At 40.7% G+C, this 27860-nt stretch overlaps 1 protein-coding gene across 3 annotated transcripts in view; it reads right to left on the bottom strand.

Moving 5' to 3' along the window:
• TCF12 (transcription factor 12) overlaps nucleotides 1–26659 on the bottom strand; it is a 350291-nt gene extending 323632 nt beyond the window's left edge. Inside the window, exons 1-3 of one of the 3 annotated variants that reach the window (XM_075897314.1) lie at nucleotides 26497–26659; nucleotides 25172–25307; nucleotides 24328–24400 (exon numbers count right to left, since the gene is read on the bottom strand). In XM_075897314.1, the coding sequence (XP_075753429.1) occupies nucleotides 24328–24400; nucleotides 25172–25291 (193 nt within the window). In that variant the 5' untranslated portion in view covers nucleotides 25292–25307; nucleotides 26497–26659. The remainder of the gene's footprint in view (nucleotides 1–24327; nucleotides 24401–25171; nucleotides 25308–26496) is intronic. The other 2 variants (XM_075897315.1, XM_075897316.1) reach the window with 2 other exon arrangements.
• Between the last annotated feature and the right edge of the window lie 1201 nt (nucleotides 26660–27860).

Raw genomic sequence — 27860 nt, 5'->3', positions numbered from 1 at the left:
CTTGTGGTGAAGTACACAGTAAACATGTTTGCTACAACCACTGAGCATTTGTATTTTTACTCAAAAGGATGAGCCACTTGTGATTTACTAAACCCATGTTAACAACCATACTTGCCACAATTAAAACTGACAAAATAAAATCTGAGTTAAAAGAACACTTGATCATTGAATCGGTAGCATAGATTTCCTCCCCTAACGGTAGTCACAACTTCATGGCCAAAATCTGAACATCAAAACACGTACAGAAATGGCCCATAAGAATGAATGTGAATGGGAGGGGCAGGTATTAGGTTCCCGGGAAATGGAGAGCACACAAAGACTTATCCGGAGTTGCTTGGGTCCTTCAGGGAAGGATACTGGGGGCGAGGGAAGGTGCAGGGGTTAGAGCAGGGAGTGGTCCACTGACTGCTCGCTGGAGCAGAGCCAGCCTGAGGACAGGCGGCAGGGGCCATGCGGCCCACTCACTAGCTGCTCTCCTGGGGCCGGGTGCTTACTCTCCCCCTCTGGTCATTCTAAGTTATAAATGTCCCCTCCGCTTGCTGATAAGCAGCTGCATACCAAATTTGGTGGTCCTAGTTTTGACTATTTAGGAGGAGTTCTTGAACAAACACTCACAGATGGACAAATGCTCTCAAATATACAGTAGATACAAAACAGTACAAGTTTTAAATATTTTTAAACAAACAATATAATAATGTATTTACCAGTGATGATTTTGAAGGTTCGTTGGCTTGACTTGCTCCGCTGCTTATGCAGGGGAGTAGGATCAGGGCTTGGAGGCTTGCCTCATTCCTTTCCCCAGCATTCTTGCTAGGAAGCATGGTCAGAGGCTTGTGTGCTGCCAAGCTGGAGTACTGGGTAGGCGGAGTGGGGCAAGCCAAACAAACTTACCACCTTTTAAATGAGTATATTCTTTAATAAATCAGAAACCTAATAAAGAAACAATGTTAACTGGGATGACTAAGTGAGGCGTTATTGTAGACACACCTCACAAAAGCAATGGAGTACTCAAACTTTTCTCCACCATCAGTGGGAATACGAGGCACTTACTCATATCCTGAAATAGTATCTAGTCTAAATTTTATGTATACTCTCAGAGGTTTCTTAACCATATCCTAAAATATGTATGAAATACTTATGAAAAAAGTTTTGCAAGTTCATATTTTCAGGTATAACAAAAGTTATAATTACCCCAAAATTCTTTGTTAAAACTGAGTACCTTGTTGGTATTGTCTTATTAATTATTTGTGTTATCTCAGAATGCTCTACTATTTTGTGAGCCACAGAAATAGAGACAACTGGAATACTGCAGAGAAGTATTTTAAACAGTTTTATTCATTTAGCAAGATACCACTAGATTTGTATATATATTCAATTTGTTAACCTGTATTGTCAATTAAAAGATATGCTCCTTTTTAAATTCCATTTGTTTAAACATTCTCTGTGTATGTCCAAACCTGGATAAATTAATTTGTTATGTAATATAGTCAAAAGTGAAGGTGTATTTTAGGTTTTAAATCATGATGTTTAAGAATAGTCCAACATATGAACCTGTAATGGTTACAGTAAAATGCGAACTAGCATAAAACTAAACCTATTGGTACTTGGTAGACAGCAATCTGTGCATGCAAGTGTGTGCATTGATCTTACGATAAATTAAAGCGATAAGATGAATGCATCGTAGGATTTCTTGCACTTAGCCCTACTCATGAGTAACAGTCATCCCAAGCCAATGCCAACAGAGCATTTTTAGCAAACCCTTGTGTTTTCCTTATTTCGTGACGTTCTTGTTATTCTGACAGGTCATAGCCTACAAGACCTAATTTTAATCCTAAGTGACATCTTTACTTTAGATAAAATGAGGGATGGTTTTGTATTAATAATCCAAAGTTATACTACCCCAAAGTCACTCCCCACATTCTTGCCTGCAGTTCTCATTTAGTCAGCTCCTACTGAAGCCAGGAGCAGGTCCTCTGACATTACTTAATGATTAAATTTTTTGTAGGACAAAACAATCTGATAAATCTAAAATAGCTACCATCACAATTTAGGAGTACAGGACATTCATTTTAAGAGATTGGCAATGGACTCTAGGACCTTTCACACCTAGGCTGTTATCTCAAATGGGAGTTTTGCATAGGGCCGACTAAATAAAGTTACTATCTACATACATCTTGGCACACTCATTGGTCAACGAATGCGTAACGAGTTGGAGATCTCAAACCATTTCGGTGGAAAAGTTACTACAAATATTAATCGTAGTACCAGATCCACTTCATGGCCATATTTGCAAAGAAACCAAAGACTGACTTCATGTAAACTGAATTTTTGTCTCAGTGTACCGGACTGCCAATGCAGCATTAAACTCACTGAAAATGTAGACGAGAAAATGCTTAAAAGAGAGGAGTACAGCAATACCTTGCAGAGCCATACATTTCTTTGATCCATATTCTCACTATAATCAATGGTAACTTGCCCTTCTACCTATCAAAGTCAAGTCACTGCACCAAGGTTACTCAAGCCAATAACTTGTCTACCCAAGTTAAAAAAACAAATGCAGATTCGGGAAGTAGCAGGAGATGTCTAAATTGCTTAGTAAAGCATTTCAGTAACACTTCCTAAGGCTGAGTCAAACTAATGCTATACTTCCTTAGTACTATGAAATGTCACTGGCATGATGAATTTGCTATGTGCTGGCCATAGCAAGATGAAAACTTCCCCCACCCTCTAGTACAATAAAGACAAAGTATGTATTATGGGATTTTACCCTTCAATTCACTCTCATGTACAGAGCAACTCCTAACATTTCTTCTGTAATTCCTATTTTACATTTTTCTTCTCAAAAATGGTTCAAAAAAGCTGAAGGAAATCAAAAAAGGAGTTAAGGATAAAGGAAGAAGTGACCTCTGAAAATGCATCATTCCAAACAAACTTCTTCCTAAAGATGCTTTGGTAATTCACAAATTACAGAAAGGGAAAGTAATTATTCATATGAACTCTGTGTATTACACAGGATTTTTTGGATTTATAACTGAAAGTTTTCTTATCTACAATTAAATATTTTAGTATTGATGTCTTGAAACTGAATCATCAAAAATATTAATCAAATTTTGTATGAAAGATACAACATCCTTTCCAAGTCTCCATTCAGAAACAATCAACCAGCAAATTCCTGCAGTCTACCCCATATCACTGCATATGTGAATCAGTTACATTATTCTGAAGTACTGTCAACTTGTGAATCCCATGCTTCATCTGGGGAAAAAATGCGCACCACTTGCAAAGAAAAAGTTACCATTGCATTCCATGAGACTGACCAAAACTGATATTAGTCCTATTTCTGACCTAATAACAATGACCACTTTCTCTTAAGAAAAAAAAAAAAACACCACTTTATATGTACATGCACATAATTATGCTAGGTGAACAATGAATCCCATGTGCCATATATTCGCTAAGCATAGACCTAAATCCTTCAACATTTAGGGATGGGAGGGGGCATTTTTCCACTTTAGTCACTTTAGCCATATTTAGAACCTAAAATAAAGCTTATGTACTTGAGCTACAATACAGGAATACAACATACTAATGAAGCACTATACAAGAAACCAAATTACATATAGAGTACTCCAAAGGGGAAAGACAGAACCACAGATATATATTTTAAAAAATACAACTATTAGAAGACTGTTAAACACCATATATCTTAGTCTGTTCACAAGTGACTGCAATATCAGAGCACATGCAAGACATTTTTTTCAACTAAAAGCACTGGCATCTCAACCTGTACAGGTATTTAATTTGCTGTTGGAACAAGAGTTATTCACTTATTAATACAAATAAATGGGGCTAAAGCCAGTATCCTGAACAAAGATTCACATTACATTTAGCTTAAAAATTAAATTGTGCATCTTAAATTAAAATAGATTTTTCTTCCCACTGCAGAAGTGCAGTTATGTGCTTATGCTGACAGGATACTTTCGTATCAACACACCAAGCACTTCAGGAGACTCAACAGCTCTGCCAAGAATTCTGCCTTCAAAGGACCTTCATTGCTATGGCAACAGCATGTTCTTCAGTAACCAAGTCAGAGGAGGCCTATGACACATACATGAAAGATGTCCAAACTCTTATTCCTCCTTGCAGCACAAGACACATTCTGTCATATACGTACCAATTTTCACTCACAGGAATACAAGGTATGAAGCAGAATTTGATGATAGTTCAGAGGCACTTAGGTTATCTAAAAATAAACAGCTCCATCTAGAAGACAAAACGCTATTCAGATTATAAAGCAAACACTGGCAATTCCAAATCCAATGGAAAGGAACACTATAATTAAAGGAGAAAAGTTTTATATACCATCTGCCACATCCCAGGTCCCCACAACACCAACTCCCTCCACCACTACAAAAAAAATTAATATTTTGAGTGCAGTGAATAAGTAGATAATTGAAACAAGCACTATTTGTTCAACACCACCACCACCTTGATATTACCAGTTTTATTGAAGGAGAGGAATTTTGCCCAGTATACACAAGTCAGTACCTAGTTTTCTTAAGTCTTATAGGACTTTAAAATGCAAGACAACCACCAGGACTGACATTCAGATGCTTGGTTTTTAGCATATCTTCCAAAACAGGGCATTTCTTAATACACACCACCTTCCAGTCATCAGCCTTGAACCCTACAAGACCAGGCTTGAGATTTGATCTCCCAACCTTCTAGAAGAGCAGTAAGAGCACTATAAAGCATGTAGGTATAAAATATAGGTTCGAGCAAACATATTACACACTGGAGTGTTATCAGCACTAGACAGTTATTCAAATAATTAAACATTGCTCTCTCTCTCTCTCTCTCTCGCACTTTATATATTTTAGAGATTTGTACATCTATCTAAGTCCATCTGCATGTGTCTGTCTGCAAGTCCATTTGTTCAAGAACTCCTCCTAAACAGTAAGAGCTAGGGCCATTAAATTTGGTATGCAGCTTCCTCTTAATCTAACTTAAACCAAGGTCAGGGTTTGGTTGTTTTCCATAACATGTAAAGGTAGAGGCAGAGAGTAGAGCGACGCAATACTCAGACAGTGAGCACAGAGGCAGTGAGCACAAAGGACAGCTATCCTGCAGAGTCACCAATGGGGATAGATGCACAACCAAGGGAGTGGCCAGCTGGGGACTGGGCTCATCATCTTGCCTGCCACCGACCCAATAAGTGGTCCCCTGGCCTAAACAACCCCCTACCACCACCACCACCCAGGGTCCTTGGCCCCAGCGCTAGATGCGGGGGAAGCCCCGCCATTGCTACTGCTGTTCCCCCACCTGGAGCACCACCCTGGATCCCACCACAGAACCCACTGGTGCTCCCCAACCCCCACCAGCTTCGCCTGGCTGCGGCCAGTCTCCCTTTATTCCCCTCCTGGCCCTACCTCCCTCTTGGCCTCGGGAGCACTGGCTGTAGAGCTGTATGGGTCCCACGCTGCCCCTCGCCAGACCCAGGCAATGCCAAGTCAGTCTTCTAGTCAATGGCACAAAGAAAGCCTTGAGAGGATAAAAGTTTCCTAGTTTTCTTGATGAACTAGGTTTTAGATCTCATGAATCAAGCATACATGTCCAGCCTGTAGTTGCTCACATTAGCTACTGTTCCTCATTTAGGCTCATTTGTTCTTGAATGTCAGAAGATCATCAAGGTAATACTAAATAAAATTTGTAACAAGGATTTACACTCTCAGCACTGAAGATAACCATGAAAGTAATCACATATATTGTTAGGTGCAAGGCCCCACTAGTTTAAAAAGCTTTAAAAACTATTTCCATTATACATTACAGAGATGACATTCTGAAGAACAATATAAATTTTCTTTTAAATTATATTTAAAAGATTTGCAAGCTTCTACCACAAAGAACTGTAGGAAAGTTATTGTTCAAGGAAACTGTTTTGTTCCCCGTAAAAAAAAGTTGTCCTGCAAAGGTGGTAACAGCAGCTTTTTTCTGATCCATAAAGACCTAAATAATGATTTTTTGATTGATTGGTTTTTAGAGCAGAGGTGGAGCAAAGTGAAAAAAAGTATTTTTTCAAATAAAGGTTCTCTCTATATTTACATTAGAAGCATCAACTTGTCTAGGTTGATTATGCTGAATGACTAACTATTAAGGACTGGAAAACTAGTGGGACTGGCTCATTGGTTAACTCAGCAGTTCCCAACCTTTGGTCCGCGGACCACTGGAGCTATGTCTACACTACAGCTTTTGCTGGAAGAGACAATGCAAATGAAGTGCTGATCAGCATTTTGTCACACTTCATTTGCATAATCTATTCCGAGCTGTTTTTATGCCGGGGTTTTTGCGCAAACACAAGCAGTGTGGCTATGGCCGTTTTATGCAAAAACCCCTTTTTGCGCAAGATTCTTATGCCTCACTGATTCACAACCCTACTCATTACAGAACACGGTCATTGTGATCTGGATGTTAGTTGTTGGTCTAGAATTTGTGAAAATATACAAAAGCTTCTTATTAAACTCCCTCATCTTAAATTCACCACCTCTTCACAAAACCCTCAATTCATTTAATATTCAAAGAGTGGCTATTCTCTTATTAATTACAGTAAACTTCTGATAATCCGGCACCTTTGGGACCCACGGGGTGCCGGATTATCAAATATGCCGGACTATCGGAAGGGGAAGATATGAGGGGTCGGGGGGGGGGGTGCCACCCCAGACCCCTCATAGCCCCCCCCTTCCGATAGTCCGGCTCTGCCCCAAGCGTCCCTGATTCAGCCGCTGCTGAAACGGACCAGCAGCGGCTGAATCGGAGACGCCTGGGGCAGAGCAGCTGGAGTGCTGCCGGGTTGGCTGGGGTAACGCCGACCCTTGGCGCGGCGAGACCAACCAGGCAGCACCCCAGCTGCTCTTGGGGACGCCTGGGGCAGAGCAGCTGAGTTGCTGCTGGGTTGGTCCCACAGCGCCGCTCCTTGGCCCTACTGGATCAACCCGGCAGCACCGCAGCTGCTCTGCCTCAGGCGTCCCCAAGTCAGACGTTGCTGATACTGATCAGCAGCTGACTCCAGGAAGCCCGAAGCAGAGCTGCTCTGCCCCGGGCTTCCTGGAGTCAGCTCTTGGTCAATTTCAGCAGTGGCTGAATCGGGGATGCCTGGGGTGCTGCCGGGTTGGTCCCGCAGCCCCCAGGGGCAGCGCTAGGGGACCTACCCTGCAGCGCCCCTGCTGCTCTGCCTCCGGCTTTCCCGATTCAGCTGCTGGTCAGTTTTAGCAGCGGCTGAATAGGGGAAGCTGGAGGCAGAGCAGCTCCAATGGTCCGGCTGCGGAGCACTTCCAGGTTCCTGATGGTGCCGGACCATCAGGGGTGCCGGACCGTCAGATGCCGGACCAATGGAGTTTTACTGTACTTCTTTATTACAAAAGAATGTTTTGCACATCAAAAGCAAACATTAAAGGATTAAATAATACTGTCATTCTTGCTCTTGTTTATTTGTAATGGACAGCAAAGACAACTGAAGAAACAATGATGATTTTAAATTATGTTCTTCTGCAAGGATTATGACACAAAATTATTGTACAAGGAAACTGAAACAAGTATAATGCTGCACTGAAAATCAAAACATCACCAAAAAAATTGTCTTACAAAACAAAACTATTGGCTTTAATCATTTCTCAAAAAAGCCAAAATAGCTGTTAGGATAGCATCAAGACCACAATGTCATGTTTTCAAAGCAGTATATTCCACCTTCCTAAAGGAGATTAAAAATATTGCTAAAATTCACTTAAAGTAAATTAATTTTACTCATACATATTCTATTACCACAAATACTCCATTCTTCTCAACACCACCACATTTATGCACTGCAGTTAATGTTTTCAGAGATCCTTCTGCAAGGCAGCTATATGGTCCCATTCTACTGGTACTGTTTGCATCTATCGATCTATATGTGGGTGGATCCTAATGTAAATAGTGAGATTCAATGATTTATGAGACTTAAGTTGCAATCCTGTTCATTCAAAATGCAGACAGCATAGCTCAGTTACTTAATTTTTACTGAATTCCTTCTTTATTTTTCTTGTATATTATGCCCAGATATTCTTAGGTTCAAGTTATACCCATTAAACAGGATAATTCATCTTCAGCTAATGTTGTTAATGGCTTGTTTTCCTTCCCTTTACCTCATTATTAACTTGAGCATGAAAATCTTATTACGGCCTTTTTAAACAGACTTTCAAGCTAATGTTTTAACTGTTACACATAAGATGGCAAGATACTGGAATCACACACCTTTTCAAAGCAAAATTACAAGTGGCCACAGAAACATAAGAACTGTAAATTAATTCTCCCTAAAAGGTGGTGATGTAATGCATCCCAAATCTGATACATCGACTCTAAAGTCTGGTTACATTCAGAAATGTAACTAAAGAGAGATAGTTTTTCCAAACAATATATCTGGTTGCAATGTATACAACAGAGCCATTCTGGCTTAGGCTTTGATTCTGTTAATGAGAATAAAGAGTAGTCAATGGAGCTCTGAGTCAACAAGCTAAATACTATCCAAACACTCACATCAATGAGACTGTATTCAGGTAAAGAGTTTTTGCCGACAGTGTTACTGAAAATGATGCTTAGTATAATAAGAACCCAGGTTGACTTTTGGGTTCCAAGTTGAATTTGCAGAGCTGGTAATTAGTTATTTTTCTATTTTATAACTAGCAAAAATTTGCTCTGGAATCCAATGAGAGAACATGGAACTCCAAAATGCCATTTTTACCCAAAAACAATCACTTTTCAGAATATAATTGCCTCAGTGCATCCTACACTGAGCTGTTTTAAGTTTCCCCCTCTACTTTATCATTGGCGCATCTTCATCAATGGGAATAAGAATACTGACAATTCTAGTGTAGACAAAACACTCGAATTGGCATTTCTACCACTGGCTTATTGTCTATAGTTACTCTAAAGTCATTAGTCATAGCAACTTTTAAGCACACAATTTGACAGAAGAGTTAGACAGTCTTCCTAAAATCTCAAGGAGAATGGGGTAGGGGAAACTTCATCTATTCCTCACATTGAAGCTGATCAAGTTTTTCATGATACTAGCATGCAAGAACATAATTTTTTTGATTTGGACAATCCTGTTTTGAATGAAATCAAAACTGGATTGTCCAAATCAAAAAATTATGTTCTTGCATGCTAGTATCATGAAAAACTTGTTCTCACAACTGAATTATTAGCTTTTAAGACTTAGAACTACATGAACATTATGTATAGTATCAAAATAGCAACAAATGTTAGAGCTGCAATCCTACAACTGGATATCATTCCCACAAAATTTTACAATTCCTTTTCCATCCTCTCTCCCCCTTCAAAAAAGTATTTCTAGAGTTTTACTAACACTTCCAAACACAGCATGCCCACTCATTGTACAAATCAACAGTCTCACAAGTAACATAAGTACTTTTAGGAAATTCCCCCAAACACTTCCGTTTAAAAAAAAACCAAAAAAACCACGACATCTTAAAGTTATTCCCCAAACTAACTAATGTAGACATCCAAGATGTTCTCTAAGCAAAGTGTCAAAAATAATGTTTGCCTACTTCAACAGGCTCTCAAACTTGTCAGATTTCTTATACATAAAAAAAATAATGCAAAATCCTAAATATTGGGTACATTTAGTAGCTTGATAATCCAATGATAACAGTGCTACATTATAAATGTAACAAGAGATTCTTTTTCTCATCTTTCTTGTATTCAGTTAACATCTTCACCAAAAAAAATGTCCTTTATGTTTTAATGTTATGTTTACAAACACAGCTTTGTTTTTACAAATGCAAAAACACAAAGCCTGCATTCAAGTCATCAAATTACCAATTATCTCATCGTAGAATCATATAATTGAAACAAACCTGTCCCCCACAACCATCAATAAATAATGGATTGTGGCACTTAGAGCACCAAGACAATCCACAAATATCCAGGTCGATATATTCAGCAAAACTAGCAACTTAAGTAGTACCATATCAAAGTCAACTAGTCATCTGCCAAGTGCAGCAGTGGCACTGTTAATGGATCCCTTCATACCCCTCCAATGACCATCCAGTACTCTGAAAAATTTATGTGATTTCTCAGATCTTAACATCGTTAGTTACAAATACTAATTATAAAGGTATCCAATCCCTTTCAACCCAACTATGGTATTGTATTGTAATCTGGAATTCTAATTAAGATAGAAATGCTGCACAAAAAAGCATTTGCTTTTCATTTACCTGATTTTTCTTTCACAGAAGAGCATAAAATAGAGGCACTAATTATTATTAATATATGCTTCAAGAAGTGCTAATACAGCAGGTCTGAAATTTTGGTTTAAGGCAGCCTCTGATAATCTTAAAGAATACATTTTATTGACTAAACACACTTCTTGAAACTGAACTTTCAGGCAGTAAGAACTTATGCCCACAAAAGTCTTAAAAATGAATTGTTTATTTTGAGAAAGATTACAGATTTGAAAACCTTATCAAGTTCACCACACTGATCACATCTTCTACTTCATGTAGCCTCTTGTAGAGTTTTAAAACTCTATGAATAGTCCTTCAAACAGGATTTTTCAAAATTAAGAAAGTACCAAACACTGCACAGCAAAATCAACTACATTTTGATGCAGACCTATCAAGGTAAGTGAGGTGAGCAGAAAGGAGAGAGATTTACTTGTCTTGGAGTAACAAACTAGCTTCTGGTTTTTGCAACTGGAACACGAGCTAGTGCTCACTGTGCCAATGCTAATAAACACAACACATGGTAATACCGTCTACCTCAGAAATAATATTACAATTTATAGTCCGAGAACTATTTAAAGCTCATTTCTCCATGCAGATCTCCTAACTCTAGAATGATGTGTAATGCATTGGGGGATTTTCAAACTACCTCTGCTCTTAACTGCTATCCTCCAAATGGTATGAACCATTTCTCTACTACATCTGTAATGACAGATCTCAAAAAGGCAGAAGGAGATTTAGCAGATGTAGCTTGCAAGGTAAGTGTTCTGAGAAAGCTCTGAAGACAGATTGTAGAGACCACTGCTTCAAAATCCCTTATAGTAGAAGACTTCTCACACACACGACACTAAAGGAGCTAGGTAGCAACTCCAATTACAAAACACATCTTTCCACTTAAAAAATAAAAACCCACCAGCACTAATCTAGAGCATTATATTCTTTTAGTAGTGTGTAAGGTCTTTGGATTCATCAACTGTGTACAATTCAGTAGAATGTACAAACATACATTGTTTAAGATAAGAATGTTAAATATCGGTTAATTGAATAGTCAATTCACTTCATGCATTCTTATCAGTTAGACGACTAGTCTATAGTTTCCAAGGGTGGGGGCAGTAGCTTGTGCACTCTGGCCCCACTCCTGGAGAGCCCCCTACCACTCCACACTGCTGCCTCAGTATCAGAGGCAGCAGCATAGGGTGACAAGCGGGAGCTGATCCGTGAGGGGAGCCCATTTAAAAACCAGTTCTCCTCGCGGACTGGCTACCTGTTGCCCTGTGCTGCTGCCTCTGATAAAGAAGCAGCAGTGCAGGGTGGCAGCATCCCCTGTCTGGGGCGGGTGGGGTTCTGAGCTCTCAGACCCAGTGCAAGCTGGAATGGAGACAGGCTGCCTGCCCACCTGGCTCCTAATACATTTTAAATTCCAACTCGCAGCAGGGGTAGGTCCTGGATCCATTGGAAGCCAGGACTGAGCTGGGCTGCTGACCAGCTTGCTAAAAAATTTACTGAGGGGCGGGGGAGGAGGCGGGAATGCATGTAGTCTACAGCATTAAACAAAAGCTTATAGGTTATCAGTTAGATAACACTATTACATTCCTAATTTAAGATAGAAATATTAAAACTAACAATCCATGCTATATGGAATAGACATTTGGTAAATAATTAAAATACAATGAAATTTACTAATGTAGGAAAGAAAAACGTTCACATAATGGATACCATAGTTTAAAACAAACTTTAGTTGGCATTATATGAAGCCACGTTGTTATGTTTGTTTAGGTTACATCTGTACTTAATCATTTCTCTGTCAGTCTGAACAAAAAACAATTAACTAGGAATGTGAACGGTTAACCGGTAAGCCTTGCCCTTAACAGATGAGGCTTACCAGGCACAGGTGGGGAACTGCTCTGACTTTTTTAACCTGTTAACCAATTAAACAGGATTTTACATCTCTACAACAGACAAGAGAGAAAAGCTATTTAAGCAGATAGCCATAACATGGAACCCTTCTAACAGAATTGCAGACCAAGAAATATTGTCACAGGTCACACATGCAACTAAAGCTTTGTAATAAGTAAAAGATAGTGATAACATAAATGTACTACCGTAACAGCATGCAGAGATATATCAGAATCTCTCATATACTTTTCTTTAAAAGAGAACAACCAAGTCCTAAAGACTGGAAGTGATTTTGAGCTGCTGATTTATTCTATGTTTTACCTCAATATGATCCCTCTCCCATTTTATCCCCAGCTTCTGGTCTATTTCTTCTGAAGAAGGTACCAATACTTCTTCACAGATTACACCAGAAAAATGCCTGGGAGAACAGAACTCTCAAACTTTTCATAGACATCACATTCTTCCCTATACACCCTTGTCAATAACTTTAAAAAAAAATATCAAGAGCCACTCAACACTCTTGGAACTTTTTATCTGCAATTAAGTTACAACATACCAGAAAAAAGTTTAGAGGAGAATTCTAGCTGACATTTCAGTTCAAGTTCATCCTAACAGTGGAGCTGCAAATCCTAATGGATTCCCAGAACTTCATTCTATAAAGCATAAAGAAATGACACTGGTAAAAGGGTAAACAGTGAGGTGGCATAATTTGCAAATGATACAGAAGTACTCAATATAGTTAGGTCCAAAGCAGACTGCCAAGAGTTACAAAAGGATCTCAAAAAACTGGGTGATTAGGCAATAAAATGACAGATGAAATTCAATGTTGATAAATGCAAAGTAATTCACAGTGGAAAACAATCTGAACTATGCCTATAATCAGGGCTCGACAAATAATGTAATCTACTTGCCCGTGGCGAGTAGATTACAACCCGGAAGAGCTCGGGCAGCGAGACAAAGCCTCGGGGAAGCCGGCAGCGGGACAGCCCAGACGCCCCGCGGCTGTCCCACTGCTGGCGTCCTCAGAGGCTTTGCTCCCAGTCTCCCTGGCAGACCAGGAAGACTGGGAGCAAAGCCGCAGAGGACCCAGGTGGCGGGACCGTGGTGCGTCTCGGTCCGCCTCCCGCGTCTTCCTGGTCTGCTGGGGTGGCGGGGGGGTGCTGGGGTGGGGGGAGAGGGGGCGCAGCTAGTACCCCCCCCCCCCCAGCTGACTAGGCTTTTCTCCAGATGCCTGTGGCAGAGCAGCTGGGGCGCTGCCGGTTGGTCCCGCAGCGCCGCTCTGGGTGCTACTGGACCAACCCAGCAGCACCCCAGCTGCTCTGCCCCAGGCGTCCTGATTCAGCCGCTGCTGAAACTGACCAGCAGCGGCTGAATCAGGACGCCTGGGGCAGAGCAGCTGGGGTGCTGCTGGGTTGGTCCAGTAGCACCGAGGAGCGGCGCTACTGGAGCAACCCAGCAGCACCCCAGCTGCTCTGCCCCAGGAATCCCCAAGTCGGCTTCTGCTGAAACTGACCAGTGCTGACTACAGGAAGCAGCAGCTGAATCTGGACGCCAGTTCCGACTTACATACAGATTCAACTTAAGAACAAACCTACAGTCCCTATCTTGTACGTAACCCGGGGACTGCCTGTACTTCCTTTCACAATGCACAGTCAACCTGTGAAACTCTTTGCTAGAGGATGTTCTGAAGGCCAAAACCGTAACAGGGCCATAAAAGAACTACGTAAGTTCATGGGGCTATGAACGATCGATGGCCATTAATCAGGATGTACAGGGATGATGTCCCTAGCCTCTGCTTCCCAGAAGCTGGAAATGAATCCCTTGATAATTAGCTGTTCTGTTCATTCCCCCTCAAGCCCCTGGCATTGACCACTGTTGGAAGACAGCACACTGAGCCAGATGATCCTTTGGTCTGACCCAGTGTGATGTTCTTATGTGAAGGTCTTTCACACATTAAGTCACACAGGGGCAGTTAGGAGGACACGAAGAGGGGTCTGGATTTGTTTGCAAGACTGCTATATACCTTCCCACACTTGGTTTTATTCACTGGGAATAGGGTAAATTTATACCGGTGCCATCTGGGGGTTGCATGCGGGCCATCTAATAGAAGCTAATGTGCCTTGTTCTGACTAACAAGAGAATAATTTACAGGTCAATGCTGTGACAGTTATGGCAACTTCCTGGACAGAAGTTATTAACGTTAACCTTATTAAATTAAGTTTAAGTATTTCAGTTCATTGTATTCAAATGACAATGTGTACGTGTTATTGTGAGATTCCATTAAACTTATTTAGGAGGAAGACAGGATTAATGCAATCCTTGGGAAATATTGTAGGCTTCAAAAAACTATGTTGAACAAAGAAACAGACAAACGATTTTTTGGGTCAATATGTGTGAAATGAAATTTCAAGACAGTACTTTGGATGAGAGGATTGCCAGCTCCCACCTACAAACTCAACCTCTAAAGCCTCACCCTGAGGGGAAGACCTTCTGTCTGCTGATCTTCTATGAAAAACATTCAAACAGAAACTGTACAAAAGGATTAACTGATTTACTTACGAATGTGCTTACTCTAACTTCAAGCAGTGATGAACTTGTGACTACAAGGAAATCCCCCATTTAGGGTTTGAAGAACTACTCACCAACCAGAACACTTTCAGAGCTAGAGGGCCATCTGGGATAACATTAGTAGAATATGTAGGAGGGGTTTTTTAAAAATATGTTTTCTCTGTAATTCTTTTATCTTAAGAATAAATACGATCCCTGAGAAAGAACTATATGGTAGCTTAACTCTAGCAATTACACTTTTTATTGCTTCTGAGGAGAAAAGCAAAGCATACTTAGACAAGTGGACTTTGGGGGAGGGGAGTTCACAGTATAGGCAGGGAGCTGCGCAGTCTGGAAATACCCCAGTCGGGAAGAATGTGATGCAGTCTCCGCCCAAAAGAGGTGACAGTTTGAGAAGCCAGAAGTCTAGAATAGGTACCTTTGCCGGACTATAAAAGAAAAATACAGGCACAATTGGCTTGAACTGTGACAGATGCACTTGATAAGTTTTTTTTCAGTTTTTGCAAAGAATGTATCTAAAGTGAAGACAGTGCTATTATATTCTAAAGATACATATTCAGGAGACAAAGAAGTCATTACACACACACACACACACACACACACAACCTTCTGACACAAGGCTCAGACTTCAACACCGTGTGAGTGGAGGATGGGGGGAGCTACTTTTTCAAAAGCTAAACCACCTACAAGGAGTGAGTAGTGAAGATCTAGTTATCTGGTCAAGGAGTTACACCGTATTATGCTTTATTAGTTGGTATGGTAACCTTTATGACTTCTGAAGGGCAGTCTTAGTCATGCAAGCCTAATGAAAAGTCATTCACACATCTAAATACAGTTTCAGCATGGTTTTCATTTTCAGTGACTACTTCATGTACCAACCTATAGCAAGCTTTATAACTAGGGCTATGCTACATACCCATACAAGTTTCACCCTGCACAAGTTCCACAAACCAAAACCAGATGGCATTCCTAAAGGTTCACAAAAGCCTCAAGTACTTTATGAAACTACAAGACATTTTCGTACAAGAGAAATTCTGCTTTCATAAAAATAGATGTGCTGTTCCTTCTATTTGCCCCCACAATTGAACCCTCTGCCCCTTTTATTTCTGGAGGAATTCCGCACCAAAAATTACAAATTCTGCAAATTTGTGTGTGTCAAAATAACACAAAATAACACAATATAATCCATTTAAATTATTTTGTTAATGTATTTCAAAGTATCAGGCAGCAAATAAGTCTATAACAAGACACCCAGTCCTAGCTTAACACTGTTATCTGTCTAGCTCCTCAGTCCACACCCCAGGCTGTTCCCTCATCTAGCCACTCTGAACTTCAATGTGTGACACACACACACAGCAACTCCGTGTTCCACTCTGTCCTAACCCAGCTCCATAGGTCAGGTACAGTGAAGAATTCCTGGGGGAATTCTCTGCTATTGTGTGCCTATACAATCCTCCCCACCTCCAAACAGAAAATACATTATGATCAAGACATGATGCAGTTTTGCTTTTTGCCCATCAGAGGCCGCTATGGCACCTAAACAGCCTGCTGCAATCATGATGTTGGCTGTACTAGCACCACAGTGGCTCTGGTAGGCAAAAATTGGAACTTAAAAACAAAAAAAAACTCTAAAGGACACATGAATTCTGTATATGTACAGAATTCTTCCAGGAGTACTTCTTTACCTTAACCAGCCATATGTAACCACCCTAACCAACCCATGCCATCATTACTATCTTCTAGCAGCAGCCAGAAAATAGACCTATGCTTTGCCCCATATCTTCCAAATTCAAGAAACATCTGGGGCAACCAGTCAGTGTGCCCCTAATTCAACTCCAGTGAGTCTTCTTGATAGCTCTCCAAGCAGAGTCAGGGATGCTGGGCAGAATGAAATCCTCAAACATCAATTCTAAATTGGATGGGTGTTAGGATCCCAGGTCACACCTTCTCCATCATCTAGATCTAGGCATAGGGACACTGTATTCAGGTTGGAAAAGGTCAAGACAAAAAAAAGACCAAAAAAGACCAGAATTCCTACCACATTCATAAGAAGTTTTGTGAACCCATGTTCAGCAGGCCCAAGGTGAACCATCAGGTAATTTTTGCCTGCTTCTGGATTTAAAAACATTTTATACATTCCTGTATGTATTCCCAATCTACTATATATTTTAGAGAGTTTGTCTATGTGTGTGTTTGATCAAGAAATCCTCCTAAACAGTAAAAGCTAGCGCCACCAAATTCAGTATACAGCTTCCTCTTATCATAACTTAAAGCAATGTAAGGGTTTGATTGTGCTGAGAAAAGAGAATGTGCCTGAAATGAGATTGCTTCTCATTAAAAAACAAATGCATAGGAAAGAGACAATCACCAAATCAAGTACAATCCTCAAAAGGGGCACAACTGAACGAATGTTGAAGGAGACTGAACCAAAGTGAGCCAGAAAAATAGGAGGAACCTGGAATAGAATTGATTCTCAATAAACCTTAAAAAAAATCTGGAGTAGTGTTCTCGTTTGGCACAGCTAAATGCTAATAGTCTAAAAACTAGAAGACTATGTTCTTGGAAACCAAAATGACTATAACCTTTTTTGTTAAAACACACCAAACGATAGAAGTTTATAGGGATGAAGAAGAAGAAGAAGAAGAAGAAAACCCACACACACTTGATGGAATTCCCATTAAAAAAAAAAAGATACTATAATTAACTTCATAAAAATAACACTGTATTTTCTTCAAAAATACCATAATTTCAATCAAGCATGTACATTTTCCATTTATTTAAAAAAATAAGTTAAGGAGCTGAGCAATGCCAGTCAAATCTGCTAGATATTAAATAAGCAACACGTATATAATCTAAGGTTTTCATTCATGTGCAACCCTAGATATTGGATGTACAGAACACATTCATTCAACTTACCTGCCTTCAATCAACTCACCAAAAATACACATAATCACCAAGTATTTTGGTCAACTAAAAATATGAATATTTATCAAATTCCCAAAATATAAGATCTTAGTTCACCTCTTCATTTTATCTATAAGATAATGATTGTCATGGGCTGGCATGTTTATCATTTTAGGGTTGAATTATTGATCTACATGGGATAACCTGTCAACTCTGACAATTTAGGAAACATGGAGATTATTGCACTATATGTATATGGACAAGGAGGAAGACATGGTTACTGATTCTCCTTAAGAATTCAAGTTCTGTTCCTAAAGACTGTAGCACAAAAGGTTAAGAATAATAAATTCTTGATGTATAAATGAAATATAGCCCATTTATTTCACTCCTCAAACATACTTATTGATACTAAAAGATAGAGTTTGGCTTGCAAAAAAAAAATCATTATTTTCCTCTTCAAGATATAATATGAACTAACTAATGTACCTCCACATAGGAGATTATCTCCTGAACCTTGTATGAAGAATTGCTAAGTATCAAAGGAGATACTTGCAAGTCACCTGGAAGATACAATTCATTCCCACAGAGTTTTACTAATTGGTGGAATTGTCTATTTATTTAACTGTATCTGCAAGACCAAAATATCTACTGCATGCAATAAATTTCTATGCACATTCAATTTAAACACATAGGGTTTGATTTGAAGAACATGAAAATGTGTGGGAAGCTTTTCTTCTACTACATCAGGCTTTGGGTAAGGCTCATAGTTGGTTGGTTATGCCAAGCCACTCCCTTTAAAAACTAGTTGACTAACATGCTAAGGGGTAGTAAGGGTAAATGCTCGAGTACGTGTTTGCTGTGAGAATACAAACAGGCATTTGGACTAAAGCAGGAAAACAGTATTGGTCACAGACCTGATTTGGGCGGAAAGAGGTTTCTGTGTGCACGAACAGTGTGGACACCAATTTGGGCATATAGTTTTATGCACGTGTTTCAAAGGCCTCTAGCTACTCATCTTACTACATTCTGAAGTAATGCTTTCTGCTGTCACTGACAGAGTTAATTCATTCATAGAAACATTTTTAATTACAAAAATTAAATTCTAGTACAGAGTGTCCTCGGCAATGTAAGCAGTTTTCACCTTGGAAACTGCACAAAGAGAACTAGAAGACTTACCTAGCAGTTCTTGGGTCCTTTAGGGCAGGGGATGCAAGAGTCATGACAGGGATTTGGAGATGTGGGGGGCTCAGGGCATTAGGATTGTAGTGTGTGGGGTTGTTTGTTTTTTTGCAGAAGTCAGGGTTAGAGGGGAAGAAGGGCCCAGGGCAGAGCCACTGCTCCCTTGCTGCCACCCTGTGATCATTCTGAGGTACAACTGTTCTCTGTGCTTGTTGCCCCCCTGCAGTCATTCGTGAGTATATCCGCTATCACACCCCTCCCTTTCTGTTAGATGAAAAACAATTCCTTTCCATTCACATCCCACTGTCCTGGCACAACAAAACCCAAATCTTGCTTTAAATTAGGATAAGAGGAAGTTGCATACCAAATCTAATGGTCCTAGGCCTTACTATAAGGAGTTCTTGAACAAATGGACTCTCAGACAGATGGACACGCAGAAGCACAAACTCTCTCAAATATATTGTAGATAAGAGCAACACAGAGGAAGGAAGAGAAGCCATGGGTGAAGAAGGAAAGATGTTTTATGTTAGTAGGAGGCACCAAAAGCAAGGTATTTTTGCAATTTAAATCTATAATTCGTATTTTGTGTCAGAATACTTGTCTAATATATTGATTCCTATCATTATCAACACGTTACAGGATTCATTGTCATAAAATACCATGATGTATCAAATTCACTAATTTTACCTGTAGCTTTCATTCACAGAGGATTAAAATTTAAAAAGTAAACTCTCGCACCCTCCCAAAATAAAATAATACTCTGACCCTATAAATCCATAAATACCACATTACCACCAAGCAGTTTAATTCTTCAATTCCTAAACACCTTAAGTCCTCGTCTACTCTACAAAATTAAGTCAATTTAAGGTGGTGCACAAGGAGCGCTTACACGGACTTAAATAGAGCAGTGTATGGGGTTCACAATGCTTTCACACATCTTGGATAGACCTAACTATATCCAGCTAAATGCTATACTTTTCATGGAAGCTGAATTATTAGGTCAGTGTACTAGGTGACTTACACTGAGGGAAAAATATAGTGGTGTCAGTACTTAAGAGTTAGCACTGAGTAAGCCGATTTAGGCCCACATAACCCTGTTTTGTAGACCCAACCTTAGCGTCTCACACACTAAAGCACAATATTCATGTCTATGGTACCTTTCTCCCAAAAAAATATTTCAGTCACAATACCCTGACTGGCTTATTTTTATTATATTCATTACAGATGTAATTTTGTAATTAACAGATGACAAACACAGCTATATTAAATCAGATCATGCTTGCTGCGAAAGATCGGCAACTTGCACCTTGACATCCACATCACCTAGAGAAGCCAAAAATTGTGAAAAACAAAGAGGCACTCCTTCATTTTTAGGAATTTGTTAGTTTGCTATGTCAGTTGATTTGGTTGTTAATGGGCAAACATTTCCCCCACCCTTCTCTTTTACATTTTCTAGGACTGTAACTTGAAAGTGCCAGTAAAAGCTTTGCAGGTACATAAATAGGGATGTTTGTCTCTGATTCTAGCAGATTTTAACTGGAAATTTAAGAAATGTTTTAATAAACAAACACCACTCTTGCCTGGTTAAGACAGGACACTGGAAAAAAAGGAGATAAAGCTAATTATTTTTAAAATAGAAAAAAACTGTGAAATACCATCTTCACAAAAATAATCCACAAAAGCATAATTGCAAACACAATCATTGGAAGTCAAATAATCTCAAATTCTGTGTATTAAGTAAAAAATGAGCAAACCTTTAAAAAACAGACAAAACTACATCCTCCATGGTTAAAAAAAAAGCAGCACTGTTTTACAAATCTATGCCCAATATATTTTTTGGGACTGAATGCCTTTAAGGGGTAAACACTTTAATATTTTCTTTTCCTGTTTTTTTTTATTTGATCTCTATAGTATTTATTAAAAAAAAACAAAGTGTGCAAACATCATTTACTCTACAAGCTACAAAATATTCTTGAAATTTAATCAAACTCACAATGCAGAATTAAACCTGGGTATCAGAAATAAATACTTGTACTACTTTTACTCTGTCAATCATCTGAAAAAAGCATCTCTATTATACCTAACAGTGTCCCGGAACTGAGCTAATACAGAGTTCGTCACCTCTTACTCCTGCACAGAGTAATCCGTCTAGGTCAAGGCTAAGGTCACTGTAACAGTACAAGGAACACAGAATCTATATAAGAGATTGCCTTGAAGTGATGAACTGAGACTCTATAACCACATACTGTGTACAACCAGAAACACTGTGAATTAAAACATATCTGGTTAAGTGTTATCAAATATTATTCTTGCATCGGAATAGCCTAAGCAATAGCTTGATGTTCAAGGGAGGTGGTGGAATCTCCCTCTTTGGAGATATTTAAGAACAGGTTAGATAGACATCTGTCAGGGATGGTGTAGACGGAGCTTGGTCCTGCCTTGAGGGTGGGGGGCTGGACTCGATGACCTCTCGAGGTCCCTTCCAGTCCTATGATTCTATAATATCTCATTATCCTTCTCTTGGGGGAGTACACTTCTGTTGAGGATGAAGCTTGAGAAACAGCCATAATGCATTCTCTCATGCACAGTATCTCTGTGATGTCACATCAGAACAGATCAAGATTCCCAACAACAAAAATCCAAGCTACCAATATTATTTGGGGGAAGGGTATCTTTCTGGTTAAACCCTATTGTGTTCTCTCTTTTCTGGGGGAATCAGTATGTAGAAGCAGGCCTGGAAACAGAATCATGAAGAGCTGAATGGTATGTTTTAATATTTATATTGACCACTCAAGATTTATTGTTTGACATTGTATGTATCCTGAAAAAGCAAACTAAGGAGAAGGGGAAACAAAAAAAAAATACCTCCTTGTCCTTCCCTGGATCCCCTGTACCACTTTGCACCTCTCTTAAATTTAAAGAAGGACACACAGGAAGGACCTCAAGAGGTCTTGTAGTCCAGTCCCCTGCATTCAAGGCAAGACTAAATATTATCTAGACACCTGACCATGTAAAATTTTAATTTTACAACAAATTCTTCTTAGCTAAATTTGTAAGATGCAGATTTTTTAGAGAGATTCACCTGACAGTTTGTAAGAAAGAACTATTTCACAAACATACAGTATACCAATCCCTGTACTACTATTAAAATACTCATCCTCATTGCTTGTTACAGTAAGCTGGCCACTGAGGCTACATCTACACTGCAGCACTATTTTGGGATCCACGTTTTAACAACAAACCCATTATTTTGAAATATAACGGGCTCGCTATTCTGACGTCCCTGTAAACCTCATTCCACAAGGAGTGAAGGACATCTCGGAATAGCAGATTATTTCAAAATTTGGCGCTGTCTACACAGCACCAAATTACAAACTAAGCAATTTTGAAATAAGATATGCAATTTGTGTAATCAGAAATAAATACTTGTACTACTTTTACTCTGTCAATCATCTAAAAAAAGCATCTCTATTATACCTAACAGTGTCCCGGAACTGAGCTAATACAGAGTTCGTCACCTCTTACTCCTGCACAGAGTAATCCGTCTAGGTCAAGGCTAAGGTCACTGTAACAGTACAAGGAACACAGAATCTATATAAGAGATTGCCTTGAAGTGATGAACTGAGACTCTATAACCACATACTGTGTACAACCAGAAACACTGTGAATTAAAACATATCTGGTTAAGTGTTATCAAATATTATTCTTGCATCGGAATAGCCTAAGCAATAGCTTGATGTTCAAGGGAGGTGGTGGAATCTCCCTCTTTGGAGATATTTAAGAACAGGTTAGATAGACATCTGTCAGGGATGGTGTAGACGGAGCTTGGTCCTGCCTATTTCAACTTATGGTGCAGTGTAGATGCACCCTGACAGAAGAGAGGATACCGGGCTAGATGGAATATTGGTCTGACTATTGGAATATGGCCATTCTTACAACTAAATCAAAGTCCCATATAGATCTGGAAATTTCTGAAAATATTTTCTTCTGAGACTAGGTTATTCTGTGTTTATTTTGTTTTTAGAATTTCATTCACTCTCAAGATGTTGTGGATATATTGAGTGGTCCCCATCTTCTAGTTTAAAATCATCCAAGATAATAATAGAAAAAAAATTTAAACAAGAATTCTATTTTTCAATATTGCCATTAATATCTCTAGACTTCTCTGGCAACTCCAACAGTGTACCAAATAAGCAGTAATGTAGCCTGTATATATTTAAAGAAATATTTCATTGTTTATTTACTTGGTGTCCTTCAAAGTTACCATTCATTTGTTGAAAATAAAAAACACTAAATAAAAACATTTTAATCTTACAAGATAAACAAAATAATTAAAAACCAAAAATATCACTACTGAATTACTGAATGAGTAAATAGTATTTTTTAATTATTATTTCTGAGCACTATGCAGTATGAAAATTTTTATACAGTTGATCTTAGAGATATTACAGGTTTGTCCTCAACATTCTGAAAACTGACAACATACAGAGCAGCTACTCTCAGTAAAAAACAAAAGAGATACAGAGTAGTAAAATAAATTCCACGGTTTTTTTAAAATATTTGCTGGCTTTCATAACAGCATTGACAAAGCTTAAATGAGGGAGACTCGTATCTCCGAGGAATTCAGAGCACCAGGAAACTATAATTTCCTGTCCCAAAACATGTTCCAGAGAACTTTGTGAACGAGAAAGAAGAAGACAACAAAAAAGCACCATTTTCCCCTTCACTGTTTAAAAGTGTATAATGTTGTGATAAATATGTTGACATATGCATCCTGATTTATCTTGCCTCTTTTCTTTGTAGAAGCCAAACTAGAGGGCTTTAAAAATTAAGTATTTACAACATAGGTTTTTTTTTTTTTTTTAAATCCCATACACTGTATATTTTGGTACTAATTAGAGGAGAAAAGAGACACTTTTCCACTGGCCAGAGGCTCTGCAATATCAACATAATGCAGCTATTAGAAAAGTCAGACTTACGCACTAGAACATAACAAATACATAAACATATGTGCATAATTTTTCCACTGATTTATCAAGTTATTTCACTCTATTTTCTAAAGTATTCAATGTATCATTGACCATTTGCATAAGAATGACTATTTAAAATAAATTCACAAGTTTTTCAGGATTTATTTGACGTATTATTAAGATATCATGAGTAACATGTTAAAATAGTATGTTCCAAGACTTAGCTCAAATTTAGCAAAAGTGAAACAAAAAGCAAGAAATGGACATTCTGAACCCAACATGTATCAAATCCAACTTGAGTATCAGAACTAGAGATAGTTAACGTTCCAATGACTGAACTGAACAAACTGCATGTTAAGCTATAATGAAAGACAACTATAGGCCTTTTATAATAAAAATCAGTCAAAATAAGGCATCTTCAATTATTTTGATGTCAAATTTAACATGTGTTTAACTGCAAGATTCAAATGCATACATAAACTATGCTAAAATGCCTAAATTCAGTGACTTGAATTTTAGATTTCTCAACAGCAACTTACCTGACCCACTGAACTGACTGCTTCCTAATGTAGTTGGTCTGGTTTTCCCACTATTAACAGGTGGGGAAAACATCTGCAAAACAAAACAAAAAAAAAACCCAGATGTTTAAGTTAACAACAAAACCCATTTTATAAATCTTGTCTGTGGGCTAAAGATACGAGATCATCAATCTATTTTTCTGCCAAAAAACAGGCTTTAAGACAGATTCAGAAGTACTATAAAAGAAATAATCTAGAATGCTTTTTGCAGTTTCACTAATGCTACTAAAGTCTCTACTGTTTGTGAAAGCAAGCAATGTAAATAGCGAAACCAGAGATGATTACAGTAATTTAAAGTCTATTCTAATACATCATGTTACTGCTCAAAATATACAGCTTGTTATTTTATGCCATCTAAAGACACTGGATAAATGTAATTAGTAGCCAATTTGCAAGACACTATTTTTCTTTGTTTTTAAATATGCATTTTGAAAAAAAAAGTGTGAAAAAAATCAATCAGAAAATACTTTACAGATAATTTCCAATCCAAGATTGTATAACAAAGTATCAACTGAGAATCTTGGAGCTTTAAAGGCAAAAGCAAGTTACATTTATTTAAAGGAACAAGAAACCCCCCCACACAAACTATCAGTTGCATGCACGGGTTTAACAAAGATTAATTGTTAGATTATTCCATCCCTGGGTCCGCCCAATTTTTAACCAGTTAAACCAGAAGACCCAGCTGCTATTAGAGTATTAAATCTCGAAGTCTAGACATTACATCAAAGTTCAGGTGTCCACATTGGCTGAGTCGGACCCAACCAAGCCCTGCAGGCTGCCGCCCCTACTTCTCAGTTCGCTTTACCGTGGAGAAGGCATAAGAAGACCTCGAAGAATATCCTACCGCACTGAAGTCCAGCAGGTCACTGAGTTCCTTGTCGGTTCCTATAGCGGCCATCCGCTGCTGCTGAGGATTCATCTTCATCCACTTCAATTAAGTCCTAAGACACAGGGAGGGAAAGAGACACGCAGCACTTTAGCATTGGTATGGTGCCTACACCACTCCGTGCAGACAGATCTGTCCCTAACAAAGAAGGGGGCTCAAGCAGCGTTCGCATCCCTCACTCTGATGTGGGGGGGAGGGGAAATGCTAAGGGAAAAGCTCACTTTAACAGAGCACACACGGATGAGATCAGCAAGCAGCAGCTTCTCAAACTAGCCAACTCTCCTTAAGTTTCCTCTGCCTCCTTTCTTCTCTCCCCTCATTCAATTTCTGCTCCACCTCGGGCAACACATATACTAGTGAGTCTGAAGTGACAGGAGTTAGACCGCCCTGGGCCAGTAAAAGGCATAAACAGAGAAATACACCGAGGAAAAGCTGGACAATTAGAGAAGGATTAAGTGACTCACTGTTTTCGCAACAATAGAGCTGACAAGTTGGGCTATGGATGTGCCTCAGCAGAGCCATGTCTGCCTGAGCATTGTTATTGCTTTCCAGAGAGGGATAATGTGCTTTATCCACACACACAATTTGCTGTAACTACCTCCGGAGCCCCGAAGCTGCTGCAAACAATAAACAGTCTCTGAAATCAGTGATGTGTCCTGGCCCCGCAAACGCGCACACAAAGTGCAGCAGCGGCCAGGCGAGGTGGCGCTGGGGGCTCGCTCTTTTCCCTGCGCCGAGCAGCCTGGCGTGTGACGGGACACGGTGCCGCATTCCCGGCCCCTCCGAGTTTAACGAGTGCTCAGGGCTCCGGTCCTCTCCGAAGCGCCCGCAGCGGGGGCGCTTCCTTTCCTGGCACAGAGACCAGGGCCGTCTAGAGCACGAGCCGGAGGTCTCCTGCCCGCAGCAAGACTGAGAGAACAGACCCAGAGGAACTCCTACCCCGCACAGAGCTCCTGCTCCCGCCCCTCAGCCCCCAGCGCAGCCCCTCTAGAGTCTCCCTACCCCCAGCGGCTCCTCAGCCCCTCTGACCGCCACTACAGCCCCGCCTGTCCTCCAGCGCGGCCCCTGCCCCCACTGCCCCCCACCTCTGTCCCTGTCCCCAGTGGCCCCCTTCGCCCTCCCGCGGCCTACTGCACTCTCTCTGCCCCCCACCTCGACCCACTGCCCCTCCTCGGGCCCCTGCCCCCTAGCGCAGCCCCCACACCCCATTCTCTCTCAACTTCTCCCTCCCCGCCCAAATTTACCTCCTTCCACGCGGCGACTACCGAGCCCAGCAGGGGCGAGCGGCTGAGCCGGGCCGCTGGCTGGGAGGCAGAGCCGGCCACCCCCGCCCCCCGCTGGAAGGAACTTGTGGGCTCCCCTAGGCAGACATTTTTTTTGCTCGCGGAGCCGCAGCACCACGTTCAAGGCTCCGGCTTCATATCCCTCCGCGGCTGCTGGAACAGCCACAAGCTTAACCCTTGCTTGGCCGCGGCGCCGGCTGAGGCTGCCTGAGAGGAGGGGCCGCTGCCGGAAGGCAGGTGTCACCGGCCACGGCTGGTGGCGGCGCCAGGGCCTGAGCCGAGCTCCCTGCGCCCTGCCAGCCGTGCCGGTGTCATTGTGCGCTCGAGGCTGCCCGCGCCGCGCGGCCTCCGGAACGGCGGTAGCAGCACAGGGGGCCGCGGCCGTTCGGCAGCGCCTCAGCCGGGAGCGCCTTTGTCCGCTCCCCCGGTCCCCACGAGGAAACCTGCCACAGGCGGCACCCTGCGGCTCTAAACGGAGCGGGTACAGCCCCGGGCATGGCCACATACCGCCCACGGCCACCCCGCACCGCGACAGCCACGGCCCACAGCCACCCTGCACCGCGACAGCCACGGCCCACAGCCACCCTGCACCGCGACAGCCACAGCCCATAGCCACCCCGTACAACTTCAGGCATGGCCCATGCCGCCCACAGCCACCCTACACTGATATAAGCATGACCCATGCTACCCACAGCCACCCCACACCTCAATAGGCATAGCCCACAACCACTCCACGCTGCTATAGGCATAGCGTAGGCCATCCACAACCACCCTACGCAGCTATGGCATAGCCAACATTGACAATATAACCACCTCACACATCTACAAGCATGGCCCATGCCACCGATAACCACTCCACAGCAACAGGCATGGTCCACATAGTATAAAACCCACACACATAATACACAACACCTAGACATGACCCACATGATACACAACCCACATCACACCTACACATGGCTCACAACCACACCATACACATAGCAATACACAATCTGCACAACTTGCAGATATGACCCACCCCGGTACACATAGCAATAGGCAGCACCCAGGTGTGACCCATAACAATTCAGAACCCATACAACATTCGGATAGAGCCCACAGTAATACCCAACACACACAATATACACAGCCATACACAACAGGTCCAGACAGTGCACCTAACAATACACAACACACACATAATATGCCGCACCTAAATATGACCCAGATACTACACATAGAAAACACACACAACCGCCAGACATGAAACACACAATACATGTAATCATACACAATACCCAAACATAATCCACATGAGATACATAGATGCATACACTGGTCGA

The sequence above is a fragment of the Pelodiscus sinensis genome, chromosome 14 (genome assembly GCF_049634645.1).
Source record: "Pelodiscus sinensis isolate JC-2024 chromosome 14, ASM4963464v1, whole genome shotgun sequence".
NCBI classification, from domain to species: domain Eukaryota; kingdom Metazoa; phylum Chordata; order Testudines; family Trionychidae; genus Pelodiscus; species Pelodiscus sinensis.
The sequence above is the reverse complement of the archived record's forward strand: the minus strand, read 5'-3'. Positions and strand labels throughout refer to the sequence as shown.